Source organism: Penicillium nucicola, assembly GCF_028828085.1.
Source record: "Penicillium nucicola strain IBT 29836 chromosome Unknown utg000006l, whole genome shotgun sequence".
In the NCBI taxonomy this organism is placed as follows: domain Eukaryota; kingdom Fungi; phylum Ascomycota; class Eurotiomycetes; order Eurotiales; family Aspergillaceae; genus Penicillium; species Penicillium nucicola.
This window is the reverse complement of record NW_026643130.1, coordinates 330937-355853: the sequence shown is the minus strand read 5'-3', so window position 1 is coordinate 355853 and position 24917 is coordinate 330937. Positions and strand designations below refer to the sequence as shown.

The window sequence follows — 24917 nt, the reverse complement described above, 5'->3', positions numbered from 1 at the left end:
GCGCTTTTAAGTTGGCTTCAGCTATCCTAGCTGTCCCAAACAGATCAACGAGACCAGCGAGAGAAGTCCAGGTTCTGCAAGATGTTTGTATCTGCCGCTGCGTTCCACTCTGCTGCAAAGTCGGTCTGCACCTGGGGCGCACGCGACGGCAGTTCCTCAGAGAAGATGTTCGCTTTAGTACCACGACGCTGGCCAGGGTACGCTCCTTCGGGTTCACAGGGTTGCGCCTGGGCTGTAAGAGAACGCTCGCGAACCTTTTTGATTTCACGCAGACGAGTGCGCCAGGAAGTGAAGTGCTCACCGCCCTTGTTATTCCAGACAAGCGAGAAGACGGACGCGTTGAGCGCGAGAATCCGAACGAAGGCCGCCAGATTCTTGCCGGAGATAATTTTGGGCGTTGCAGCAGGTGAAACATCAGGGAATCCGGGCTTGCTCATGACTTGAACACTGTAGAACAAGTCCTGCGGGTCGCTTTCGCCTTTGACATTCTCATCTTCGTCATAGGCGATACGAGATGACGGGGTGATGACAATGTTGATGGAATTGAACTCGGACGGAATTGTGTCAAAGTTGAAGGGCAGGTTGGACCGATTGAACACGATGGTAACATGGTTGTTGCCAATGTTTCGTTTCTTGTTGATGCAGGCTGGGTCATGCTCAAGGTCCGTAGGCATCATTGTCGCCACGTGGTACACAATTTCGGTAACACGATCTCGCCAAGCGTAGGTGACTTCGCCATCAGTGTCGGCATACAATCCTTGTGGATTGAATTGAGGGTTCCGTAGAGACACTTTCGTGCCTAAGCCGGACAACAGATGCTCATAGTCCGCAGAGCCCCCTGTGTTGGCGAGGATATCTGCCTCCTTTGTTTGGCCATTACCGACATAGACAATGCCGATACGGTGACCATCCACAATATCGGTTCGATCAAAGTTGCTGATTGCGCGGCGGGTGATGTCGTCTTCTGGGACCGGTATAGGCTGCATGACCGTTGGTGTAGGGAAAGCAGTCGCAGTCAATTGGAGCATGATGTGACTCGGAAGAACGGCTGTGTGCATGGAGTCAGAATGCAAATGGGCATCAAGTGTTGGAGGCACTTGATGTGGCAGAACCGGGGCCGTGCGCTGTTGATAAACCGAATATGTGGTTCCTGATGCCTGACGCTTGGTGATTTGAGAAATGCCAGACACCCCGGCACTCTCCACAGTGACGATGCTCATACCGACAACCCAGGACTTCTTGGAAACGAGACCATCCTCAGGAGAAGGAGGGAACGTCTCAAAAGGAATGGTCTCTCCAAGATCCGAGTAGGCAACACGCTGCATCAGATCAATCAAGACTTGACTTTGTTCCTCAACAACCTCCTTGCCATGTTCATCATGATAAATGAGTCTGCTCGTGATCCAGTTCACATGTTTGGGACGGTCCTGCAATCTCAGAGACAGGAACCAGAAGACCATGACGTGGTAGGTGAGGTTAGAAATGTATTTAGACATGCCATCCTGCGGAGAGGGATCGGCAGTCTCGGCAGTTTGGGATGACTGAGCTGCTTTATATCGTTGCTCTCTTGAGGTTTGCAGAAAGCGAATGCAAATTCCAAACACGGTGCGCACTTCTTCCTCGCGCAAGTTGACGTACACATCTGGTAGCCGTGCAAGCAAAGCCAGAAACTCCAAGATATGGACAGCAATGTTTGACATAGTAATCACCTTAGACATTCTGTCAAGAATGCTGGTCAATGACTTGGTCACCGACATAGGGATCTCATAACAACAGAGTGACAGAGCTTGAATGCAACCGCGGGAAGTGCCACCCCATGATCCGATGATACCTTGCATGAAAGCACGAACAAGGTCATCCTCTTCACTTTTAGCAAGGTGCTGATGATAACTGACGAGCATGCAAAGCGCATCGAAGATGCAGGCAGCCACATCGCTCTTTTTCAAACCAGTGGTTTCGGGAGGCTCGTGAAAAGTCCCATTTTTCACTTGGTCACAGAGGATGCTGCGCAAGAGCGTAACCTGAGGAATGGCGTCTCTGAAAAAGTCTTGGTTGCCAAGCTGAGGTCCCAAATGAGTAAGAACATAGCTGTATACATCCCAGTCGGCCTCTCGTTGCAGCAGAGTGATTACTACCTCGAGCCACATCTTCACCTTCAGTACTCCTGTGATAGTAAGTTCTGGCGCAGTTGACTCAGTTGAGTTTTTAGGGTTGATTGGCTCTGAGTGTGCGTATGCAAAAACAACAGGGCTGGACTCTCCAGGGGGCTGTTCAGGAAGCACCTGCGGAAAAGCATATGTCCAGGATGGGGCAGTCAGCTTTGATCCACGGGCAGAGACAGAACCACGTCCTGGAGCTGACTTCGAGATAGAAGTTTCTCTCATTGGAAGTTTTCCACTGGGAGAGCCTGGGAAAAGATCCTGCTGGGTAGCTTCGCGGGAAACAGGGCTGTCACCGAGTGCTTGTAGCTTAGAGCCACCGTCTACGTTTCGACCCAGAACGTTCATCAGGAAGTCATTCTCCGAGGTTGATATGACTGTCACAGACCCGTCTGAGTCACAGCGCAGTCGGAAGAGTAGCTTCAAAACAGTCAGGCGAGCGTCCGTTGGGCGGCTTGCAGACTGTGCAATGCTGAGGAGTGCCTCAAACACCATCACAGCTTTGGTAGAAGAGTGGTTCAAGGCACGCAGCAACATCTTCACAAGACCGACGGCACACACATTTGTCAGGCTTAACTCCAGAACACTTGCGCTTGTGGTAGATGTACGGCGAGGAGATGCGTAGTTGGCAGTATCGCGTGGTTCAACTGGGCTGGAGTCCCTCTGCATCGGAGCTCCGATAACATCAATCAATAACTTGAATGTTTCGTCATTGCTGTGTTGAATGGCAGGGTCAGTCAGCAACGAGACCAGCGACTCCAAGAAAAGAAGATCATGCTCTGCCGAGAAGTCTCTTAGCAAAAGATTGAGAAGACCGTGCTCCTGGCAGTAAATGGAAGCTTCGTGACCCGAAAGAGCCTCTTTGAGTGTGTCCAAGGCTAAGATGCGAATGTCGGAGCTCTGTTTACGAGGTTGAACAAATCGCTCAATAAGTTCACGGCAATGTTGGACCCAGGATGAATCTTCACGCGGCTCACAAAGCTTGTCCTCTCTCATCAAGTGGATGATGAGTTCAGCCTGTGTAGGCTCGATATGCTGGTAGCTCTTCATGAGGAATCGACCGGCGTGCTGTTTTTGCTCTTGGTTGAGTTGTTCCCACTGGGTTTCAAGGACGGAAGCAACCAGGTTGAGGGTCGTAAGAATGTAGGGTTTGATGTCTTCAGTGGGCTTGGAACTGGTTGAGATGGGAGAGATGGCAGACTCGTCCACAACTCTACGAGAGCATAACACCAGAAGGTCAGCGAACGCCTTCCAATCACGTGCCAAGGCAACACGAAGATAGTCGCCTTCGAGGATGTTAAGACACAAATCCAGGATATCTGAGTCCACACGACCATCGTCCTTTTGCGCAATAACTTGCAAGGACTCTATTAACTGATCGAAAGGAAGCTGTGGCATACCATCTTGACCGTATGCACGGACAAAATCTGAGAACACATGAATAGTCCCACGAAGAACATTCATGTTACGAGTCTGTTCAACAGCACACGATTCTCTTAAGAACTGATGGAGGGTGTTCACCATTTCTGCTTGCCTGCGGGATTTGGCCAAACTGCGCACCGCACGCGATGTGGGCCCAGAAAGTGATTTGACTGACGCATGGATGCTGCAAAGGACTTCCAAAAGAGTAGGGAAGCTTGTATCAGGTATATCGGCATACATGATCACAGCATCAAATACAGATAACGAGTTCTTAATGTCAGCTGCGACACTGGTTCTCCTGCAGGTGATGAACGACTCAGTAAGAAGCATTTCAATTTCCTCCTGAGTTGGCTTCTTCCGCTGTAAAATGATCAGGTCCACCGCAAACTGGAATATATCTCCCAAAGCTGATTCATCGTGACTCATTCCGTTCGGGTTGATGACCTTCCCTTTCTTCGCCTTGGATCGTGCAGATGCGATAACCTCATAGAGAGGAACGATCCAAGATGAGACAACATGAAGAATTGAAGAGTTGGCGAAATCTAACTTCCGTCCATGATCGGACAAAGAAATCAAAGCCTGCACACGTGCAGAGATCACATCAGGTACTGTGGGGGTGGCTATCGATTCAAATATCTGGCGCCTAGCTGCTGGAGATAGATCTTGACGTGCCGCAATTGCCTCTAGCAACTGAGCACCACTTCTCTGGGCATCCAAGTCTCGCTCATGACGCAAGAGATGTTCTGCTGCTTCCCATAGCACCACAGACTGCTCTGAGCTAAACCAGTGCAAAGTTTTTGACAGATTCTCCGCTTCCTCAATCGCCCGAGTTAAGTTCTGAGTTTGCGACAAGTGTTGGAGCGACGTTTCAAAGTCCGGGCCACTAGGAGTGTCCGAGGAACTCGACACGACGCTACCACGATGCATTGATTCGAGACTGTATATGAGTCGATTGGTGCTGCGAGTGTCTGTATGCGATAACGAATCGCTACTGCTTTCTTGCAAGGAAACCGGGGAATGCGATTTGGGACGGCCGACACCTAGCGTCTTGAAGACATCTGCGAAAGTAGACGATGGTTTGTGTTGAGATACTGGTGGAACATCGTCGGAAGACATCCGCCCAGCGGCAGAGAAGATAAAATATCAAGCGCACGTGGTGTCTAAGCTATGAACGAAGTCAGTATATATGGCACCATTTATTGCATCATTCATGGTAGCGCCGATGAGCGGAAAACTTATCCGCTTCTATGGCTCATAGTTCTGTCATTAGGAGGAACTCACATTTTCAAATTGACAAAGAAGAGCGCTTGACCGCAAGGGCAGCTGCTAGCAGCAGAACTCGCACATGTATAGACAGAACAGATGGCAAGCCAGAGGATCGGGTAAGAGCAATCGCTGATCGGCAGCGAAGAACAGTAGATCTATATCACTGGGACCCACCAGGTCGATGGCACAAGCAAGTGATGTGATGTGGTGCCAACTGAGGGGAATCAAGCGGGATATGGAATCACCGGAAATGAGGTTATTCCAGCCCAACCTTGAAGGTCACCTGATGCCACTGGCTTCACCGCCCGATAAATCAGACATTAAATATTCAGGCGGTGAGTTACAGCAGCCATATCTCACGTGCCTTACCGCTCATTCGGATGGCAGAAAAAGTCAGCGCGGAAATCTGCAAAGTGGGGGGCGGTGAACCACAGGTAGCGATTTACAGCTTCATTTTTTTCGGATTCCATTCTCTCTTCCCCCCCGGCAGAAGCCAGGAACGGCACCCTACATTTCTTTTTCTTTTCCCCCAAGGGTTATTAGTGACAATCGTGATTTCTTAATTCAATTTCATTTTCCAAACTTCCCATCTCGATCGGTTTATTCACTTCGTCGCCAGGATGAAGTACGTCGTGGTTTCTGGAGGTATCTATGACTCATTCACCATTCGAAAAATCCAGATCAGTAACTCACATGTGTATTTTAGGTGTCATCAGTGGCATTGGAAAGGGCGTAATTGGTACGATCCTCTCAGTTGAGCAGTGAAGAACCCATCCTAATACTATGTCCAGCCTCGAGTACCGGTTTGCTGCTGAAGACCCAGGGTGCCCGAGTCACCTCTATCAAGATCGACCCTTACATGAATGTCGATGCCGGAACCATGGCCCCCACTGAGTACGTGGATTTCATCTCAATCTCTGAATACTGTTCCTGATAGCGAATTTTTAGGCACGGAGAGGTGTTTGTGCTGAACGATGGTGGCGAGGCGGATCTCGACCTTGGAAACTACGAGCGGTAAGCTTTCCCTTGCGTTTTTCTATGAAACCATAGGACAGGAGCCTGATAGTTGGCCTACAGATACCTCGGAGTCACCCTTGGAAGGGATAACAACATCACAACTGGAAAGGTCTACAAGCATGTCATCGAGAAGGAGCGCCGAGGTGACTACCTTGGACGCACCGTCCAAATTGTCCCTCACTTGACCGACGCCATCCAGGAATGGATCGAGCGTGTGGCAAGGACCCCTGCCGATGACACCAACGAGGAGCCCGATGTTTGTGTTATCGAACTCGGTGGTACTCTTGGTGATATTGAGAGTGCTCCCTTCGTTGAGGCTCTTCGTCAGCTCCGTCGTCGCGCTGGCAAGGACAACTTTGTCCAGATTCACGTCTCCCTGGTTCCTGTCATTCACGACGAACTGAAGACCAAGCCTACCCAGCAGGCTATTCGGGACGCTCGCTCAGCTGGTTTGAGCCCGGATTTGATTGCTTGCCGCTGTGAGCGTCCTCTCGACAAGGCCACTACCGACAAGATCGCCATGTTCTGTCAAGTTGAGCCAGAGCAGGTCATTGGCGTGCACAACGTCAACTCGACCTACCACGTCCCTCTGCTCCTCGAACAGCAAGGCTTCCCTCAGGTCCTGGGCAACCTCCTCAACATGAGCAAGGTTGAAATTACCCAGGCTCAGTTGACCAAGGGTCAAAGCACTTGGAAACAGTGGAAGACCCTTACAACTGCCCAAGACCACACCTTTGAGACAGTCAACGTTGCTCTCGTTGGAAAGTATGTTTCTCTTCACGACTCTTACTTGTCTGTTATCAAGTCATTGGAGCACGCGTCTATGGCTTCTCGCCGCAAGCTTAACATCATCTGGGTTGATGCCTCCCACCTTGAGACCGAATGGGAGGAGACCAACTCCAAGGAGTACCACAAGGCCTGGTATGATGTCCACACTGCCCACGGTATTTTGGTTCCCGGAGGCTTCGGTACCAGAGGTACCGTCGGAATGATGCGTGCTGCTCACCACGCCCGTACCAAGAACAAGCCCTACCTTGGTATCTGTCTGGGTATGCAGATTGCTGTCATCGAATACGCCCGCAACGTCCTTGGCCTCGAGGGTGCCAACTCTGTCGAACTCGATGAGCGTACCTCCCACCCCATCGTTGTGTACATGCCCGAAATCGACCAGGTGAACCTCGGTGGTACCATGCGTCTAGGCTCTCGCCCCACTCTCTTCCAGGAGAACAGCGAATGGTCCAAGCTCCGCTCTCTCTACGGACTTGAGCGCACCTCCATTGATGAGCGTCACCGCCACCGTTACGAGGTCAACCCCGAGTACATCGAGAAGCTGCAGGATGCCGGCCTCCACTTCATCGGAAAGGACGACCTTGGCGAGCGTATGGAGATTGTCGAACTCAAGGAGCACCCCTGGTTCGTTGGTGTCCAGTTCCACCCCGAGTACATTTCTCGTGTGCTGGCACCCAGCAAGCCCTTCCTCGGCTTCGTTTCTGCCGCCGCCGGCTGCTTTGACCAGGTCAAGAACATGTCCCAGCAGAAGGAGATGGACTTGGCCAACGGCGTCGCCAACATCATTGTCTAAGCATATTGAGGGTTCCGGAGTTTGTATTTGTCACGAAAAATATTACGTTTATAGAGAATTCAATCAAGATCACATTATTGACTACATTAACCATGGTAGACGTGTAAGATTATCATATAGCGATAAATCATCTCTATCTATATAACATACTATCTTGTACAGACCCATTAAATCCAAACAACATATCATCATCAAATTGGGCATCAAGACATGCATCATTATACCCCGGGAAAACAGCAGGTGCAAGGGTACCAGGCGTGCCCAAAGGAATGACAGGGCCAGCCAAGCCATGATAGCTCGCCTCATCGAACGCATGTTCATCACTTGTCCTCGTCTGCTGTCGAATGAAGCTCTGGATAATCATATCCATGTCCAATTCCGATACCTCTGTCTCTGGCGGTGTCATCCGAGCAGGCAAAGGAGTCATTCTGGGACCCTGGTCATTGGCACCAGACTGTTTGTCTAAAGCCTGTCCATGTCTTTCCTCAGTGGTATCATCATCTGAATGTGTCTCTTCGTATTTCTTATGTCGGATATCTAGATCAACACCCATACGGTCCATTAAATGTACGATCACATTCTTGGCCCGGCGGACGGCCCAGTTTGTCGCTTGATTCTTTTGAAAGATGTGGAGACATGTCCATAGATTTGAATGTGCCCGACTGCTTGATTCCCTTTGGGCAGCTACTCGAACGTATATCGTCGCGGCGACGTACGTTGCATATGAAATCAGATATGGAGCTCGTCGGATCGAGAACGCGTGGTCGTATGCTTGGAGTATGTAAATTATTCGAGCTGCTGCTGCTGTGCAGGTAGTGAACGAGCTAATGGCCACGGATGGATCGGTCGAGTGTAGATGTCCTTCTGCCACGAAGGGTCGGTGGAGAAGGATGAGGAGTACATTGTAGAGAGCCAGAAGAGAGAGTACATGAGGTGGCGGTGTGATTTGTGTTGTAGAAGAGGGAGGGCCGAACCGTAGATGCTCGGGGATTTCGTCATGCCACGCCTTGAGTTGGGCATCTAATGATTGTAGTGTGGTCACTAACTCCTGAGATGACCGATTCGAGCTGCGTTCCGAGTACACCTTGTTCAAGATGGAGTTTAAGATCAACGATAGCTTGCATAGCTGTGTAAAAGTTGAAACACTGTATGCGGGTGATCCTGTATATGACTGTACATCCGTATATGCGAAGGGTTGCCAGTGTTCCAGTTCTTCGTAGTGATCCAAGAGTGTCAAAGAGACTTTTGTGTCAAACTCCTGTAAGCTGGCAGGGCGACCTTGGTAAAGGGATTGGATTTTGTCTACGACAAAGGCACCCCAAAACACTCGACGACGGATTTCAATATCTTCGTCTGAGAGACGTCGCATGTTTCTTAGCATGGTGGCATCAACATGCATGCCTAGATCGATGATCATTCTAAATGCTGTACCAGCATAGAGCCATGCAGCACTGCGTTCATCGCCCAATGCAAACAACGAGCTTGTCATCACCAGGAGGGCCTGGATAGTCGTGATCTCACTTCGATCTAAAGCACCGCCGAGTAATTCTTTTACTCGCTGGCGGAATGTCCATCCAGCAGTACGCACATCATTCGGATCTCGACGAACTTCTGGGCGGTTGCTGAACTTTGATGCGCCGAAATAGATCGCATTCAGTAAAAGTTTGGAGAAATAAGGGCCGCCGGTGGCCATATCTCGCATAAAAGCCGGGCGATATGTGATCAAGAAGGAATGATGCTGGCGATTCCAATGTAGAGACAGAAGGTGCATTCCAAGCTCTGGATCAACTCCATCGAAGTCCAGTTTCCCTTGTCTCATGTTCAAGGCTTCCAATTGTCCTGCTTGGCTGTCAGATGGTGTCAATGATCTGGGTACCACGGATCTCACGTTGATAAGCAGCTTCTCCGATCAGCTGCTTTCGAATGTGCTCCACCGGGATGTGCGGGTCTATTGATCGTGGGTGGCCATGTTGATCGGTTGATGCATCATTGAATAAGGTGCTCGTCAGTCCATGATAGCTTGAGTCTCCATTTGGTGAGATGAATATCCGCGATACAGCTGACTGGCGTTGATTGACATTTGCGTCTGTAGGCAGACTCTCTGCAGATTCTTGTATCTGCTGCGGTGACTGAGATGGGCTGTTCTCCGTGATCTCTGACCTGTCTTCTGAGTGAGCATTCACATGCCTCAGGTGCCGTCGAAGCTGCTCATTTTCGGCTTCCAGTTGAGACAGCCGAGCGTTTGTTGGTCTGCACGTACTTAGCGGTGATATATAGAGTCAATGATGTATTTTCAATGACGTACCTGGGTCTTTCCGGTCCTGATATATAGGCACAGTCTTGTGCATATGCCTTGCAGTTGGAACATACTGGACGTTCATTATCGCAACGGAACTACCTCACATTAGGCCATGGCACTTCCACCGATATATTCGACTCACTTTCCTGCGCCGACAAAAAGCGCAAGCCTTGGCAGCCCTTCGTCTAGGCGGAGTTCTCTCCATTGTGTCAAAAGGTAGAGTGAGTCCGCGGGTTCAGGAAGGAAATCACCGGACGATCTCTTTCCGCGGCACGTCTCCTTCCGCTCTCCCGTTTCCCCTCTCGGATGTATAAGAAAGAGCCAATCGCACCTGGGCACTCACGGTTCGCCAAAACGGTTGTTTCTCACAACATGACTGCACTTGGGACTACCTCGGAAAGATCTGTAAACAAGACGCAACGGGTATGCCATAAAATTCACCTCCCAGGGGCTGGGGCCAGATACCGCAGTTAACCTAGTCCAGGACAAAACGCCCCAATGGGTCTCGCTCGTGGCTGGAGGAGTTGCAGGGGGACTAGAAGCAGCCATTACGGTCAGTCTATCGCCTCATATGAGCCTATTTGGTACTGATTCTATACAGTATCCGTTCGAGTACTCTAAGACCCGCGTTCAGCTGCTCGACAACAGCGCTGTTCGGACGTCTAATCCACTTCGTCTCATCTTCCAGGTTGCAAAGCAAGAAGGGGTCGGGGCCTTGTACACAGGCTGCTCAACCCTTGTTGTCGTTCGTTCTTACCACGTGCTTTCAGCTGGAACGGAATATTAATCTGAATACAGGGAACAACAGCCAAGGCCGCTGTCCGATTCGTGTCGTACGATACAATCCGCAATTCTCTTACTGATGACCATGGCGTTCTCTCACCGGGACGAGGAATGCTTGCAGGAATGTTCGCAGGAGCAGTTGAAAGTATCCTGGCAGTCACTCCCACGGAAAGAATTAAAACAGCTCTGTCCGTTACTCCCGGCGATGGATGTCAGAGAGACGTTCGACTTCGTGCTAACTGATTTCAAAATAGGATTGATGATGCAAAGGGTGCTCGACAATTTAAATCGAGTCTCCATGCGGCTCAAGTTTTGGTTCAGAAACATGGTGTCACGGAGCTTTATCGAGGTCTTTTATCCACAATGATGAAGCAGTCCGCCACATCTGCAGTCCGCATGGGCACGTACAATGTTCTCAAGGAGACTATCAAAGCAAACAACGTCAAGACGAATGTGGTTACGACGTTTGGCATTGGTGCTGTCGCTGGTGTGGTTACTGTATATGCTACGCAGCCATTTGATACAATCAAGACGCGGGCCCAGGGGGTCCAGGGTGTCGGGATTGCACAAGCCTGTCAAAGCGTGATTCGTGATTATGGTATTCGTGGGTTCTGGAAGGGCAGTTCCATGCGATTAGGTCGGCTTCTTTTGAGTGGTGGCATCGTGTTCTCTGTGTATGAAGAGGTAGCGGCTCTTTTGTCCCCTGGGACACACAGATGAGTTTGAGAATGTGTGGGAGCAGATTACACCTCATCCAATATGTATACTAGCAACCACTTGGAGTGCGAATTCTACAGATAGATCATTCCAGAAGCCCATTCGAATCTCGAGATAGGTCCACGGTATTCCAAGCAAACACGTCTGGGAGATTATCAATTTGCCGAATTTATGTCCATTTTCATTACATGATTTTTGCCATTTACCAAAAGTGCTTCATTCTGACTCAGGACAGCAACATTGATCTTTAATTATAGGATGATTCTCCGCTGGGTATTTACCCTCGATGATGCTTATCTTTTCACATAAACTACTTCATGCGTACAGATTTTTGAACCCATTGCAGATCTCTTTCTATACTCTGTCGTTCTTCCATCATACGCGGTAAAATACATTTCCTTCGAAGAGCCGTCGTGCTGTTCGAAAGACTGCCACCTTTTCCACATTAACCACGTCTTCGGGGCCCATTCCTAACATCGTCTCCACAAATATCACCCCAGCAGGGTGTCGAATACCAATGGGCAATGGAGATGCAATTTCATAACCGTCCAAGGACATGCCATGCTTCGGTACTCTGTCAAGACCCTTCCTTCCAGCCATGTCCCACGCAACCGTTCCATGAATCGATGCAGCCGCCCCGAGACATACCGCACCAGTCAATTGAAGACTTGCATGGGGCTTCCCCATAGTGAAAGAAAGAACCTGAAGATCTGCATCCTTGTCATCCTCCGCCGCCGGAGAAAGGAAAGCAATTTTTGGTGTGCCTCGCACTTGACCAGCTGCCTTTATATCCACAGCCAGCCCGAAGCACACAGCGCCTGCGCGGCGAATATCCTCAACAACCGACACAAAAGTCGAATCATCTGAATCTGGCCACGACGGGTAGCCTGGGATAGAAATGGAAGATGCATCTACCAGTACAAAAGGATTTGCAGCATCCACCAGACTAACTCGCACATCAAATGTTCCCACTGATGGTGAAGTTACGATTAGGATCTCCTGTGATGCCCCGCTAGGGAACATTCGACCTGTCATGCTACCTCCAGGATTGAGGAAAGCGACTTTGATAGGACTCGAGGTGCCTTGCACGCCGGGAATACGGAAGTCGCCTTCTTCCTGGAAGCTTCCGTCCGAAGCTACTTGAACCGTTTCGACCAGAGTCTGTCCAGTGTTGGTGTTGAGGATTCGAATATCTATCTGAACACATCGATCAATAAGTTAAGTTCAGGCCGATGTTCGAAATGTAAGCAATCGTACCTCTGTCTGTCCCGGAATCGCCTTTGCGATCCCCTCATCAAGTGCGAAAGGTCCTACGCCAGAGGCGATGTTTCCACAGTTTCCAGACATGTCAATCTTGGCCTGATCTGGCGCTACCTGGACGAACGTGTACTCGACATCGATATTAGGGTCTTGAGATTTTGCAATGACTGCGACCTTGGAAGTCGTGGATGTTGCACCTCCAACTCCGTCAATTTGCTTTGCATTGCCTCCTGCAGAGCCCATCGCAGATACCAAGATTGGCTCCCAGAGCTTTGTAGATGCTGGAAGGTCTTTTTCGTGGATAAAAAGCCCCTTTGATGTGCCTGATCGCATCCATACTGCTGGAAAGGCCTTTCTGGATAGTGGGAGAGGCTTTCCATTGCGATGATGAATGTTTTGTAACACTGGAGGCTCCGTGATAGTGTATGAGGTTGTGATGGCCATGATGCTGGGTAATTGCTGCGTACTTTGCCAATATTATTTCTGTCAGTCTCGGAGGGCAGTGTCGTGATAAATAGCTTGACTAAATATTATCCTCCATTGACAAATTATCTTCCCGTTGCTCTTCTTGCGTAAAACTCATATATCATACGCTTGTGCTGGCTCAGAGCCCATGGCATCCCATATTCCGCGGATGCGAAACTCCATGGCTACCAAAGCACCCAAGGATATTTCTATGATAACTGGATCTTGAAAAAAGGAAGTTCGGATTCATCTGGGGCCACGGCTTCTTACATTCCGCGGACGCTGAACATCCAGCGCTTTCTTTCGGAGAAGTGATTCTGGGGTCCCCAGATTTTCATGAAGTATCAAACATATAAAATGCAATTTCCCATGGGGTAGAAAGATTGACATCGCAATTCGTCCTGACAACATGCTTCGGGGTAAGACGCTCCACCTTGCGCAGCTGCTTCTCACGGTAGCCCCTGCTTTTATCAGTTACGGATACAATCAAGCTGGAGTAGCACCACTGGCCAGCTTGCAGTCATGGTAATATCTCCCAACAGTCTTGGTAGCTGTTTTTGAAGGCTAACTACTATCCAGGGTGACCCATTTCCCAGATATCGACACAGTCAATACCGAGGGCGCCATCAAGGAGAGAAACTCGACCCGAAAGGGTGCAGTCATTGCCTCTCTTCAATTGGGAGCCCTTGTGGGCTCACTTTCATGCACCTACTTCGGTGATCGCCTCGGCCGACGCAAGACCATTTTTATGGCTGCTGTTATTACCATCATTGGAGAACTCCTCCAAACATCATCGTATAATATCATTCAGTTTACCCTTGGCCGAGTCATTCTGGGCATTGGCATTGGGCAGCTCAGCGCCACTGTACCAGTGTGGCAAGCTGAATGTAGTTCTGCAAAGCATCGTGGGCAACACGTCGTGGTCGATGGAATCTGCATGGTTCTAGGCTTCGTGATCACCAATTGGGTGGATTACGGCTTTAGTAAGACATCCGGGGAGATACAGTGGCGTGTTCCATTGGCACTGTCTTTCATCTTTCCTTTGACCATCCTTGGGTCTGTATTTCTGCTACCTGAATCACCACGATGGCTGGTTTTCGTATCAAGGACAGATGAGGCTGCAGAAAGTTTAGCGGCCTACAGAGACCTCTCTGTCAACGATGAAGCGGTGCAGACAGAAATTGCGACTATAGAGTCATCATTGGAGCTCACAGCGCAGTCAAAGAGCCTCACGTTCCGAGAGTTGTTCCTAGGCACTGATGAGGAGCGTCTTCTTTATCGATTTGCTCTCTGTCTCGTCATTCAATTTTTTCAACAGATGTGTGGCGGCAATCTGATCTCAACTTATATTTCGACCATTTTTGAGGAAAATTTACATTTAGGGTCGGAACTGTCTCGGATTCTCGGCGCTAGTGCACTGACATGGAAGTTCGTCTGTAACTTCATTCCCTTCTTCGCGATCGACCGCCTCGGCCGACGCAAGGTGTTTATTATTAGTGGTGCTGGCATGTCTCTCTGCATGATAGTATTGGCTATCACGACAAGCTTTGAGAACGCCTCTAGAGGACTGTCAATTGTCTCGGTAGCCTTTATCTGGCTCTTCAACATGTTCTATCCAATTGGCTTCTCTGGTGCAAACTTCGTCTACTGCACTGAGGTTGCGCCTATGCGTTTGCGTGTTGCTATGTCGTCTGCATCCACGGCAAATAAGTGGCTGTGGAACTTTGTTGTGGTGATGATCACGCCTGTTGCACTCGATACAATTGGATGGAAATACTACATCCTCTACGCTGTCATTTCAGCGTGCATTCCTGTGACAGTTTATCTATTTTACCCAGAAACTATGGGTCGCAACCTGGAGGCCCTGAACCATGTTTTCCGTGATGCTCCCTCTGCTTGGCATATTGTGAATATGGCTAAAAATCTTCCTCAGGGGGATGTGCCTGATAGACATGTTCAGGAGCCGGGGGAGAAGGTGATGGTCGAGATGAAGGAGCGCGTTTAAACCACACCGATGACTGCAGTCTCATTTGGAGGCCTGTGTGTATATATCCTTTTTTTTCATATTTGTGCTGTAAATACAAAGTCCTGACTTGCATTGGATCTTTTTATGCACGTTGATGTGCTTCTAGTTGCACCGATGGAAGTGTGTCAATATATATGCCATGGATTCTGAATACATGAGTCAGCCTGGAGTTCTTGTCTACCAGTGAAGAAGCTCCAGTGGACTTTACCTTCAACAATGAGCCGCACACAATAAAAGTATTGAGAGAAAACTCGAACAAATGAAACAAAGTCGAAGTATAAAGAATGCAAATGCACGCCTGAGGCATGAGGCTCAACATGTGACGTGCTAACCCCATTGGGACTAGGGTGTTGATGTGGGCTGCCCGTTCAATTATCAGTTATTTATTATGATCCTTTGAGCCATACGCTTTTTTTTCTCTGTGGATTGCCATCTCTCCTCCACTCTGGCACTTTGGCATAAATAGACCCTTCTCGGTTGTATCTTCTCCTGCCGTCTCTTCTCCTGCCCTTTTTTCTTATTCCCCTCACTTCAATTGATACCCCACGTACATCATGGCGGAGGGTCTTGGAGCTCTATTAGAGGCAAGCTTGGACCCTAGAAGGAACAAGGAAGGTAAGTGGCCGAGCGATTGCCTACTACAGCAGTCATGGCTGACCCTATTCCACTCTAGCCGAGACCGCCCTTCGTCAGGAAGAACAGAAACCTGGATTCTCGCTACAGCTTCTTCACATCACCGCATCGAATGCTACACCCTACAACACACGCCTTGCTAGTGCGCTTTGCTTCAAGAACTTCATCAAGCGCAACTGGACCGATGAGGATGGAAACCACAAGCTGCAGAGCGAGGAGGTTGAGACTCTCAAGCGCGAGTTGATCACCTTGATGATCTCAGTTCCTTCAGGCATTCAGAGCCAGTTGGGTGAGGCCATCAGTGTGATCGCCGACAGTGATTTCTGGGAGCGGTGGCAAAGTCTTGTCGACGTAGGTTGTTTGAGTTCACATGATGATACAATGCTGACCTGTGGTTTGTTTAGGATCTCGTTTCCAAGCTGTCACCGAATGATCCTACCGTCAACATTGGTGTGCTCCAAGTTGCGCACTCCATTTTCAAGAGATGGAGGCCTCTGTTCCAGTCTGATGCGCTCTACACTGAGATCAACCATGTGCTTGGCAAGTTTGGCACTCCATTCCTGGCCCTGTTTGAGGTAAATTCCCCCCCCATGTGTTTGGCTGGATTGGATAATAACATATTTTAGGCTTTGGACAACTACCTCGAACAAAACAAGTCGAACAAAGAGAACCTGACCCAAGGGTTCACTCAGCTCAACCTGATGGTCAAGCTATTCTACGATCTTTCCTCCCACGATCTTCCTCCTATGTTCGAAGACAACATCTCCGGAATCGCCGCAATTTTCCTCAAGTACCTGACCTACGACAATCAGTTATTGCACACAGATGACGAGACAGAGGCTGGTCTATTGGAATACGTTCGCGCTGGAATTTTCGAGGCTTTGACCCTCTACGCCCAGAAGTACATGGATGTGTTCCAGCCCCACGTTGAACAGTTCATCCAGAGCTCTTGGAGCTTCCTCACAACCATTGGCCAGGAGACCAAGTACGATATTTTGGTTAGCCGAGCTCTCCACTTCTTGAGCTCTGTCGCAAGCATGCCAGAGCAGTCCCAGGTTTTCCAAGCCGAGGCTGTCCAGGCTGAGATTGTTGAGAAGGTCATCCTTCCCAACGTGAGTTTGCGCGAGTCGGACGAGGAGCTGTTCGAGGATGAGCCCATTGAATTTATTCGTCGGGATTTGGAAGGATCTGATAGTGAGACCAGACGACGTGCTGCCACTGACTTCCTCCGACGACTGGCGGAGAAGTTTGAGTCTTCAGTGACTCAGGTTGTCCTCAAGTACACTCAGCACTACCTGGCTGAATATGCCAAGGATTCATCTAACTGGAAGGCCAAAGACACTGCGACATACCTTTACTCTGCTATTGCTGCCAAGGGTACCGCGACCGCGACACACGGTGTTACCGTCACCAACCCGCTTGTCAGCATCGCTGACTACTTCCAGCAGAACCTTGCTGCTGATCTGATCTCCGACAGTGGGGTTCACCCTATTCTCAAGGTCGATGCTATCAAGTATCTTTACAGCTTCAGAAGTATTATCACCAAGGAGCAGTGGCAACAGGTCCTTCCTGTGCTGGTGAATCATCTGGCGTCATCTAACTTTGTTGTCTACACATACGCTGCCATCGCCCTGGAGCGTGTGTTGTTCCTCAGCGATAGCCAAGGACAGCCCGTGATTTCGCCTGCTGAGATCACACCACTGGCCAAGGATCTTTTGGAGCACATCTTCCAGCTCATTCAGAACGACCCAGCTCCCGAAAAGGTGCAAGAGAACGAGTTCTTGATGCGCTGTGTGATGCGTGTCTTGGTCGTTATCAAGGAAGGCGTGGTGCCTTTCGCGGACGTCGTTCTTCAGCGTTTCATCAGCATCACCGAGATTATTCGGAAGAACCCTAGCAACCCCCGATTCTACTACTTCCACTTCGAGGCCATGGGTGCTTTCATCCGCTTTGCTGCTCCTGCCAACCCCGACAAGCTCGAACAGGCTCTCTATGCCCCCTTCGCCAGCATTCTGCAGGAAGATGTGCAGGAATTCATTCCCTATGTTTTCCAGCTCTTCGCAGCCCTTCTGGAGGCCAACTCGTCTGCTACTCTTCCAACTTACTACCAGGAGCTCATTGGCCCCATCTTGATGCCTATGATGTGGGACTCCAAGGGAAATATCCCTGCCTTGGTTCGCTTGCTTTCTTCGGTCATTCCCCGTGGCTCGCAGTACATCATCGAGCACAACCAGATTGAGCCCATTCTTGGTATTTTCCAGAAGCTGGTTTCCACCAAAGCCAACGAGAGCTTCGGGTTCGACCTGTTGGAGACTGTCGTTGCAAACTTCCCTCCGTATGTATCATCAGAGTCCCTATTTAATTGCCATCTTCTAATATCTGCCAGATCTGCCCTCGAGAACTACTTTATCATGATCATGCAGATTATTCTCCAGCGTTTGCAAGGTTCCAAGACCGAGAATCTCACCATGCGCTTTGTTCGCTTCTTCCACTTCATCTCGGCACACGATGACAAGGGCTACAGCGCCGATTTCTTCATCAATGTCACCGATAAGGTGCAAGAAGGGTTCGTATCATCCTTGCACAGATTGAAGCAATGCTGACTTCGTTCTAGACTTTTCAAGCAGGTTTACCTCCATGTCATTCTGCCCGAAACCCAGAAGCTCGCCCGGCCTTTGGACCGCAAGACTGCCATCATCTCCTTCACCAAGACTCTCGCCAACTCCAATGAGTTCACGACTACCTATGCCTTGAAGGGATGGGGACTTACCTGCATGGCCTTGCTGAAGCTTCTTGAGCTTCCCCCACTGCCAGTCGGCAGAGATGACCTGATCGCCGATGCTGATATCGAGGACATGTCCTTTGGTGTTGGCTTCACCCCTCTCAACACCATCAAAGCCCAGCAAAAGGACCCCTGGCCCGAAACCGGTGCCGACCTCAAGGCTTGGGTTGGCTCATACCTCAAGGAGGCTGATGTCAAGCACAACGGTCGTGTGTCGCAATTTGCTCAGCAGCGCCTCGAAGACGAGCCGCGCAAGGTGCTGGGAAGCTACATTTCGTAAAAGTGGGCTTTGATTTGCTGCCTTCTTTTTGAGAAACGAAAAAAAAGTTCCATTTACGCCCCTTGCTCACTTCATTGAGCACCTTTTCCCAATTACCCCCGCGCTATGCATGTTATGAGACCCTAGATCCATGAAATCAATGCTTCTTGATTTACTGTTTTGAGAGTTCCTTACCCTCTCCCATAGCTCCAGCTATATTGTACGCCGTAGTATAAACATAACACCTGGACACCATCCCGATATCCCAATAGACCTATTATACAAATCCGAATAGACAAAATGGTATATTAAACACTTTTCCCCGATTCCTTCTCCTCCACAACCACATTCTCAACCTCAACCTCTTTCTCTTCTGTTTCTTCCACTTCAACCTCCTCCAAGATATCTTCTCCATCCGCAAGCTCCTTATCCCCTTCCCCCTCCTTCCCTTCCAGCTCCCGATACTTCCGCCGAGTCTTCTTCATCTTACTAGCCTTCTTCTTCTTCGCCGCCGCGGCCTTGATAGCAACTCGACTCTGATCCCCCTTCAACTTCGCCTCCACCCGGTCCGCTAGTAATGAACGCGCGATCTTCTCATTCTGCGCTCGGGACCGTGTCGCTTGGCATTTTATCACCACTCCGCTGGGCTTGTGACTGATCTGGCAGGCCGAATTTGTTTTGTTCTTAGGAATTGTTAGTATTGGGGTTGGTCATGTACGACGGTATGTTTGTAGGGTATGGAGTGGCAGCATACGATCTTCTGTCCGCCTGGTCCTGTGCCTTTCAGGTAGGATATTGTTAGATCCGCATCGTTGATTTTGAGACGTGGTGGCAGGGCTTTTGCGGGTGTTGTTGGAGTTTGACTGAAGAGGCGACTTTGGGTTACTAGTTGGCCTGCCGAACGCCGGAGGCGGAACATTGTTGCTGTTTGGTGGTTGTTGGAGGTGAAGTTGCTGTGGTTGAGATTGGCCTGATAAGCGATAAGGGAGTATGAAGCTTGGTGTTTTATATTGGCTACAGTGGTATGAACACAGACGGAGGCAATTATTTGATAAGGATGTCGTGCTCCGGATAATTTGATATTGCCAGCAGACCTATTTAATTGAAGTTACTGATATTGAAGACGTCAGAGTTTGATCTGACTCTTCACTTCTTTAACCCTGCAAAGTAAGCTTCCTGCGCTAGATATATGCATGATTGACAAGCACTAAATCAGGTACAGGGTCATTGTGGAATTGATCTTAGTCAAGACCAGTAGTGTATAAACCAGCCCAAACAAAAATCAATTGTAAGGCAAAGAATGGAAGGAGATCCAACCTGAAACAAGTACTGGGTACTTGACAGCTCGGCGGGAAGTGGCGGACGCCCGAGGTACAGGGTACCACAGGGAAAGGGGAACGGGTTTTGCAGTTTCCCCCGATCTCCGATCAACTCTTCTCTCACTTCTCACCTCTCACCTCTCACCACTCACCACTCACCTAACCACCTTACCACCGCGCATCTCCCTCTTGTCCATCTCTCGATTCCTAAGTTGGCCCCTGAGTACCCGCTCGCCTACCCCCGCGATCTTCGGTCTCGGCTTCTTTAGCCCGTGTTGATTATAACATCTTTTCTCGACACTACCCACCATTGCGCCTTAGATGGTCAACTCTCTACTGTGACTTCTGCCAGGTCTATCCAGAACGCCCGCCAACAGTGCAATTCAGTGGTATTGAGAGCCTCGAGAAAAAATCGAACAAACCGCTTCCCGATTCTCTTCACACAAGGCACCCAAGACCAGACCCATCCTCTAATTCCTTCAAACCCCCCGCAACAATGGAGATCATTATCTGGGCCATTGCAACTCTCGTCCGCTGGGTGCGCCTCAAGATCTACCAGTATGAGGTGACTTTCGCCATCTACATGCTGACGCCAATCGAGAAACTCATTTTCAGTACGTGGCATCCCTCAACTTCCAGATCTCTCTCCAGGCACAAGAGACTAACCTTCAATTCCTTTGCAGACACACTACTCCTGACACTCATCACCATGATCACCGCCGGAATCTACATCTACCTCCCCGATCACCTCCGCGCCATTTACGGCCGTCTCTACTACTACTGGGCCGGCGAACGTCTTTTCAGCTCAAGCCGGCTCTCAGTCAGTTCCATTTTTGGCGAGACAGCCACGCAAATGGGCGAAATGGTGTATGAAACTGCCAAGAACGCGGCCGCAGCCACGACCGCCCGCATGGCGGAGTTGTGAAAAAAAAAGCCCGATAAGGGAATTTGCTGCATTTGCATTCTCTCTCGTCGCTACGAGTGGATATGCTATTAATGTCCTGGGTATAGGTCAGTCTATACACCTCGGGAACCCTTGCATATCCCTCTCCTAGTTGGCTGGCGCTTGTTGGAGTTCTTGAGTTCTGGGAACTAGGGGCATCCCTATCACTTGCATTGTCGCAGTGCGGCACACCGCATTATTAATAATATTGGTCGTTTATTTTCTAGGGGTCCTTTCTTGCCACAGCTGATGGACTTGACGTGCCTTTTCTGGTTATGCTTGTCTGTTGATGCCCGTGGCTGATTGATGCCTGTATGTCTTATCATTGGAACGTGATCATGATTCAAGTTGGTATTTGCAGACTTGTCCATCTGTATGAGATACATAGAGATACATAATATGTACATGGTTGACATTGAAAAACCATGCCGAAAAACCAGAACCCCAAACGCCATTTATGCCCAGAGTAGAGTGTTGTACAAGTATCCCATCAGCAGAATTATAACTTCCACGCATTGCCAATCCCCGTTGAACAATCACAACTAGGAGAGGGGTTACTTCAATCAATCTGTTGCAGGGCCCAAGATTTCCCAAATCAAAGACCCGACAATGCGTGTATGTCATATCTCAGACCACCACTCACCCTCTTCCACCGTATATCACCGACTGGAGCCCCTAGAGCATCGCAAATTGCCCATTCTTTATTGCTCATTCTGCTGTGCCTGTTCCTGAGCCTGTGCCTGTGCCTGAGCAGCGGCAAATTGAGCCGCCTGCGCCTCCCTCCGCTCCCTGCGCACAGAATCCACCATCCGCATACGCGCCAGCTCCTGGTCAATCTCTTCCTTGTCAAGTGGGATCTTGTTTGATTGTTCGGCGGTGGGCCAGAAGTTTTTTGTGGCGAAGCGGTCGTCCAGGTTTGTGCCGAAGTAGTACATCCATCCAATTGGGAAGAGGACGTACATGCCGAACTAACGAGTAGATAAATGTCAGAGGTTGCTCCCTAAGGGTCTATTTCGCTTGATCGTTTTACCTTGAAGACTTCGAGGTTGCCGCCCTGCAGCTTGCGTAGGAATTGCGACATGATGGGTATGTGTTTTGCTGAGATTTTGATGGATGATATTAGGTATCCGGATGGTGCGGAGTTTAATGAATTGGATTTCGGTAAGTGTTTGTCCAAGCTGCAACCTGCTTTCAACTGGTATGCAGCAACGGAGGTTCGTGATGATCTTCAAATCGAGTGGCGCCACAGCCAGTCACGGGCTTGCTTATGTGAGCAAACAGGACAAACGGACACCTTGTCCTTCAGGCCAGAATCAGACCGCGGGCCTCGGCTCCCCGCAAAACAGACACTCGAGGCCCGAAAGTACTTTTATAGCAAGGACTGCAGCTCAATTCCTGCTCTTTCTCATCACATCACCCGCCATCATGTCGAACGAACAGCTCATCACCGTCTCATACCAAGATCGCGTTGCGATTGTCACTCTTAACAGACCCGACAAGCTAAACGCTCTCAACCAAGACCTCTACTACCTTCTCGCCGAGCGTCTGCGCGAGATCGACCAGCGTGAAGATATCTTCATTACCGTCTTGACCGGTACGGGTCGATTCTTCTCAGCGTATGTACCCCTATAAACCTATCAAATACCTAATTGACCAGAACAATCACTAACCACCACAATCTACAACAGCGGAGCAGACGTAACAAGCTCTCGACCAAACGGCGACCTAGCCGGTAATGGTCGCCGCGAGCTCGTTCGCGGCTTCGTTGCCAATAATGTCGACGTAACCCGCACTTTCTACACCCACTCCAAGATCCTAGTTGTAGCCCTGAACGGGCCAGCCGTCGGCCTCTCAGCCGCACTAGTCGCCCATGCAGACTTTATTTACGCAGCACCCCACACATTCATCCTTACGCCATTTTCGTCCCTCGGCCTTGTAGCTGAGGGCGGTGCTAGCCGCGCCTTTGTCGAGAGACTTGGTATTGCCAAGGCAAATGAGGCCCTCATCATGAGTAAGCGGATTACATGCGAAGAGCTTGTTGCTGCTGGCTTTGTGAACAAGGTGTTTACGCCCGCTAGTGGTAACAAGGAGGATTCAGATGGGTTCTTGAAGCTTGTTCTTGAAGAGGTTGAGGAGAGGCTTGGGACGCACTTGAATCAGTCTTCCTTGCTCAAGATTAAGGAGCTTGTTAGACGGCCCGAGAGGGAGATTTTGGACCGTCAGAATGGACTCGAGGCTTTTATGGGGCTGGAGCGGTTTATGATGGGACTGCCGCAGGAGGAGTTCAGGAAGTTGGCTTCTGGTGAGAAGAAGCATAAGCTTTAAATCGGCTGAGGGCCTTTGTATATAGCTCGCTATAGATATACTGTTGCGTGAGTATACATATACGTCGTGAATACTTGCAAGAGAGAGATTTCGTTAATTGTTATACTCAATCACGATGCAATACCAAAATTGTCATACTCCACTCTAGCCAAACGCCACACTAAATATGCTTTTAGACAACGCCCTGAGCCAGATGTTTTAGTCCGAGTCACTACCGGCGGTTTGATCTTCCTGCTCTTGCTGCTTGAGGATCTCGTGCCACTTGCCCATGAACTCACTCATGCCGCCAGGCCCTGCAAGCGAAGCATCCACCAGCTCTCTCGGCACCTTATGGGCCGAGTACTGTGTTGAACTAAACGCATACGCTTCTGGGTCGTCCTTCTTGATCAGACGGACTTCAGGAAGGAACGGAGCTTGGGAATCGTCCTTTTCAGGGTCATCATTCTCTTCCTCGGACTCGGAGCTTGACTCTCCGTCGTCCAGCTCTTCCGCGGTACCAGAGGTGATAATACTGCCGTCACGAAGTGAGATCCTGACAAACTCCTCTGCTCCATCATCCTCTTGGATACCAATGGGATCCTTCATGTTCAGGATCTCCAGCCAGCTAAACAGCAATGGGTCTGTGCGCTGCGCCCACGGGTTCACATCAATCAACCAGACACGCTGATGAGGCGCAGGAATATATACATCGAAGACGAAATTGGGTTCGGGGAAGCTATCCTTGAGCTTTTCATCGAAGAATGATTGAATCCGGGACCGAAGCATATCGCGCATAGGGAAGAGGAAGTCGAAGTGATTTTGATCACGCTGACTCATGCAGAGCAGTACACGGTTGCGTACGAAGCAACGGAATTCGAGAGATGGGTTGAAGTTGACATATTTGCGGAGGACCAGGTGATATGGCACCTCCGGCAATGTGGCGTCAACGGTAGATGTAATTGAATCATCATTTGTTGTATCCGGCACACAATCGTCAAAGGGATGGTCCAGGTCATGGGTAATGAAATCGCTGCTCTTCAGAAGGAGATATATGTCATTCGGGGTGCGGCACTGAGTGTCGTTCGTGGCAGCCATGAAGGTTGCATCTTTGGGAGCACTCCAGTTTAACTTTGGAGTGACAATGCCGCCGAATTCGGCGATCGTATTCTTAATCTGGGTGTGGATCTCTGCCCATTCGGTGGAAGGGTCGACTTCCTCCTCGCCCGAGTCAGAGAATGTGTCTAGGTTGTCATCGTCGGTGGGAGGAGCGGCTTCGGGGGGAAGGACAATGCCGTCGGCGCGCAGATATTCGACAAAAGCGGACGGTAAAGGGATGCAGCGCGACTTAGGGACGAGCGTACGGTATCTATAATTTCTCAGTCAGATCATTTCGCATTGAGTCATATCTGGGAACAAACCGCGGATGCCAGTCGTGATAAGAACAATGGAGGATATTGGAGTAGGTAGTCGGCGGAAAGGGAAGACGATCCGGCAGGTCATTGGATGACAACTCCACCGGAGTCTCAGTATCAATCGAAGGCATTCCGGACATCTCTGGCATGAGCTGAAGAAAGTCAACGAGGGGAAAAGCGCGGGGACATTTTTCTGCATCACGTGCTGATAAGCAAGCTGAGTAACCAGAACCGTCAGGCGCCCAGGCATCCGCCACATTGGACTACTT

The 24917-nt window shown here is 49.7% G+C and overlaps 12 protein-coding genes across 12 annotated transcripts; 6 read left to right on the top strand and 6 right to left on the bottom strand.

The window, feature by feature from the left end:
- Nucleotides 1–44: 44 nt before the first annotated feature.
- On the bottom strand, nucleotides 45–4697 carry N7511_006131 (putative GTPase activating protein (Tsc2); the record flags this gene model as incomplete). The annotated part of the gene is made up of 1 exon (XM_057128508.1): nucleotides 45–4697. One exon carries the CDS (start codon nucleotides 4695–4697, stop codon nucleotides 45–47), a length of 4653 nt encoding a protein of 1550 aa, XP_056983064.1.
- An 843-nt stretch (nucleotides 4698–5540) lies between these two features.
- On the top strand, nucleotides 5541–7446 carry N7511_006130 (putative CTP synthase; the record flags this gene model as incomplete). Its single annotated transcript, XM_057128507.1, has 4 exons — nucleotides 5541–5586; nucleotides 5639–5741; nucleotides 5796–5861; nucleotides 5925–7446. 4 exons carry the CDS (start codon nucleotides 5541–5543, stop codon nucleotides 7444–7446), a joined length of 1737 nt encoding a protein of 578 aa, XP_056983063.1.
- A 133-nt stretch (nucleotides 7447–7579) lies between these two features.
- Nucleotides 7580–9950, bottom strand: N7511_006129 (uncharacterized protein; the record flags this gene model as incomplete). Its single annotated transcript, XM_057128506.1, has 4 exons — nucleotides 7580–9285; nucleotides 9335–9696; nucleotides 9752–9840; nucleotides 9888–9950. The coding sequence occupies 4 exons, from the start codon at nucleotides 9948–9950 to the stop codon at nucleotides 7580–7582; spliced, it is 2220 nt and encodes a 739-aa protein (XP_056983062.1).
- Nucleotides 9951–10117: 167 nt separating this feature from the next.
- Nucleotides 10118–11248, top strand: N7511_006128 (Mitochondrial carrier protein; the record flags this gene model as incomplete). The annotated part of the gene is made up of 5 exons (XM_057128505.1): nucleotides 10118–10168; nucleotides 10230–10298; nucleotides 10347–10490; nucleotides 10544–10716; nucleotides 10783–11248. 5 exons carry the CDS (start codon nucleotides 10118–10120, stop codon nucleotides 11246–11248), a joined length of 903 nt encoding a protein of 300 aa, XP_056983061.1.
- Nucleotides 11249–11620: 372 nt separating this feature from the next.
- On the bottom strand, nucleotides 11621–12949 carry N7511_006127 (uncharacterized protein; the record flags this gene model as incomplete). The annotated part of the gene is made up of 2 exons (XM_057128504.1): nucleotides 11621–12442; nucleotides 12503–12949. 2 exons carry the CDS (start codon nucleotides 12947–12949, stop codon nucleotides 11621–11623), a joined length of 1269 nt encoding a protein of 422 aa, XP_056983060.1.
- A 430-nt stretch (nucleotides 12950–13379) lies between these two features.
- N7511_006126 (sugar porter family MFS transporter) lies at nucleotides 13380–14975 on the top strand (the record flags this gene model as incomplete). Its single annotated transcript, XM_057128503.1, has 2 exons — nucleotides 13380–13495; nucleotides 13550–14975. 2 exons carry the CDS (start codon nucleotides 13380–13382, stop codon nucleotides 14973–14975), a joined length of 1542 nt encoding a protein of 513 aa, XP_056983059.1.
- A 575-nt stretch (nucleotides 14976–15550) lies between these two features.
- N7511_006125 (uncharacterized protein) lies at nucleotides 15551–18691 on the top strand (the record flags this gene model as incomplete). The annotated part of the gene is made up of 6 exons (XM_057128502.1): nucleotides 15551–15611; nucleotides 15670–15980; nucleotides 16034–16204; nucleotides 16256–17964; nucleotides 18016–18195; nucleotides 18244–18691. The coding sequence occupies 6 exons, from the start codon at nucleotides 15551–15553 to the stop codon at nucleotides 18689–18691; spliced, it is 2880 nt and encodes a 959-aa protein (XP_056983058.1).
- Nucleotides 18692–18978: 287 nt separating this feature from the next.
- N7511_006124 (peptide chain release factor family protein) lies at nucleotides 18979–19589 on the bottom strand (the record flags this gene model as incomplete). Its single annotated transcript, XM_057128501.1, has 2 exons — nucleotides 18979–19353; nucleotides 19425–19589. 2 exons carry the CDS (start codon nucleotides 19587–19589, stop codon nucleotides 18979–18981), a joined length of 540 nt encoding a protein of 179 aa, XP_056983057.1.
- An 896-nt stretch (nucleotides 19590–20485) lies between these two features.
- N7511_006123 (serine palmitoyltransferase small subunit family protein) lies at nucleotides 20486–20914 on the top strand (the record flags this gene model as incomplete). The annotated part of the gene is made up of 2 exons (XM_057128500.1): nucleotides 20486–20603; nucleotides 20673–20914. 2 exons carry the CDS (start codon nucleotides 20486–20488, stop codon nucleotides 20912–20914), a joined length of 360 nt encoding a protein of 119 aa, XP_056983056.1.
- A 719-nt stretch (nucleotides 20915–21633) lies between these two features.
- On the bottom strand, nucleotides 21634–22013 carry N7511_006122 (uncharacterized protein; the record flags this gene model as incomplete). Its single annotated transcript, XM_057128499.1, has 2 exons — nucleotides 21634–21900; nucleotides 21963–22013. The coding sequence occupies 2 exons, from the start codon at nucleotides 22011–22013 to the stop codon at nucleotides 21634–21636; spliced, it is 318 nt and encodes a 105-aa protein (XP_056983055.1).
- Nucleotides 22014–22357: 344 nt separating this feature from the next.
- N7511_006121 (dodecenoyl-CoA isomerase) lies at nucleotides 22358–23257 on the top strand (the record flags this gene model as incomplete). The annotated part of the gene is made up of 2 exons (XM_057128498.1): nucleotides 22358–22548; nucleotides 22621–23257. The coding sequence occupies 2 exons, from the start codon at nucleotides 22358–22360 to the stop codon at nucleotides 23255–23257; spliced, it is 828 nt and encodes a 275-aa protein (XP_056983054.1).
- Nucleotides 23258–23455: 198 nt separating this feature from the next.
- Nucleotides 23456–24788, bottom strand: cdc123 (cell proliferation protein CDC123; the record flags this gene model as incomplete). Its single annotated transcript, XM_057128497.1, has 2 exons — nucleotides 23456–24602; nucleotides 24655–24788. 2 exons carry the CDS (start codon nucleotides 24786–24788, stop codon nucleotides 23456–23458), a joined length of 1281 nt encoding a protein of 426 aa, XP_056983053.1.
- Between the last annotated feature and the right edge of the window lie 129 nt (nucleotides 24789–24917).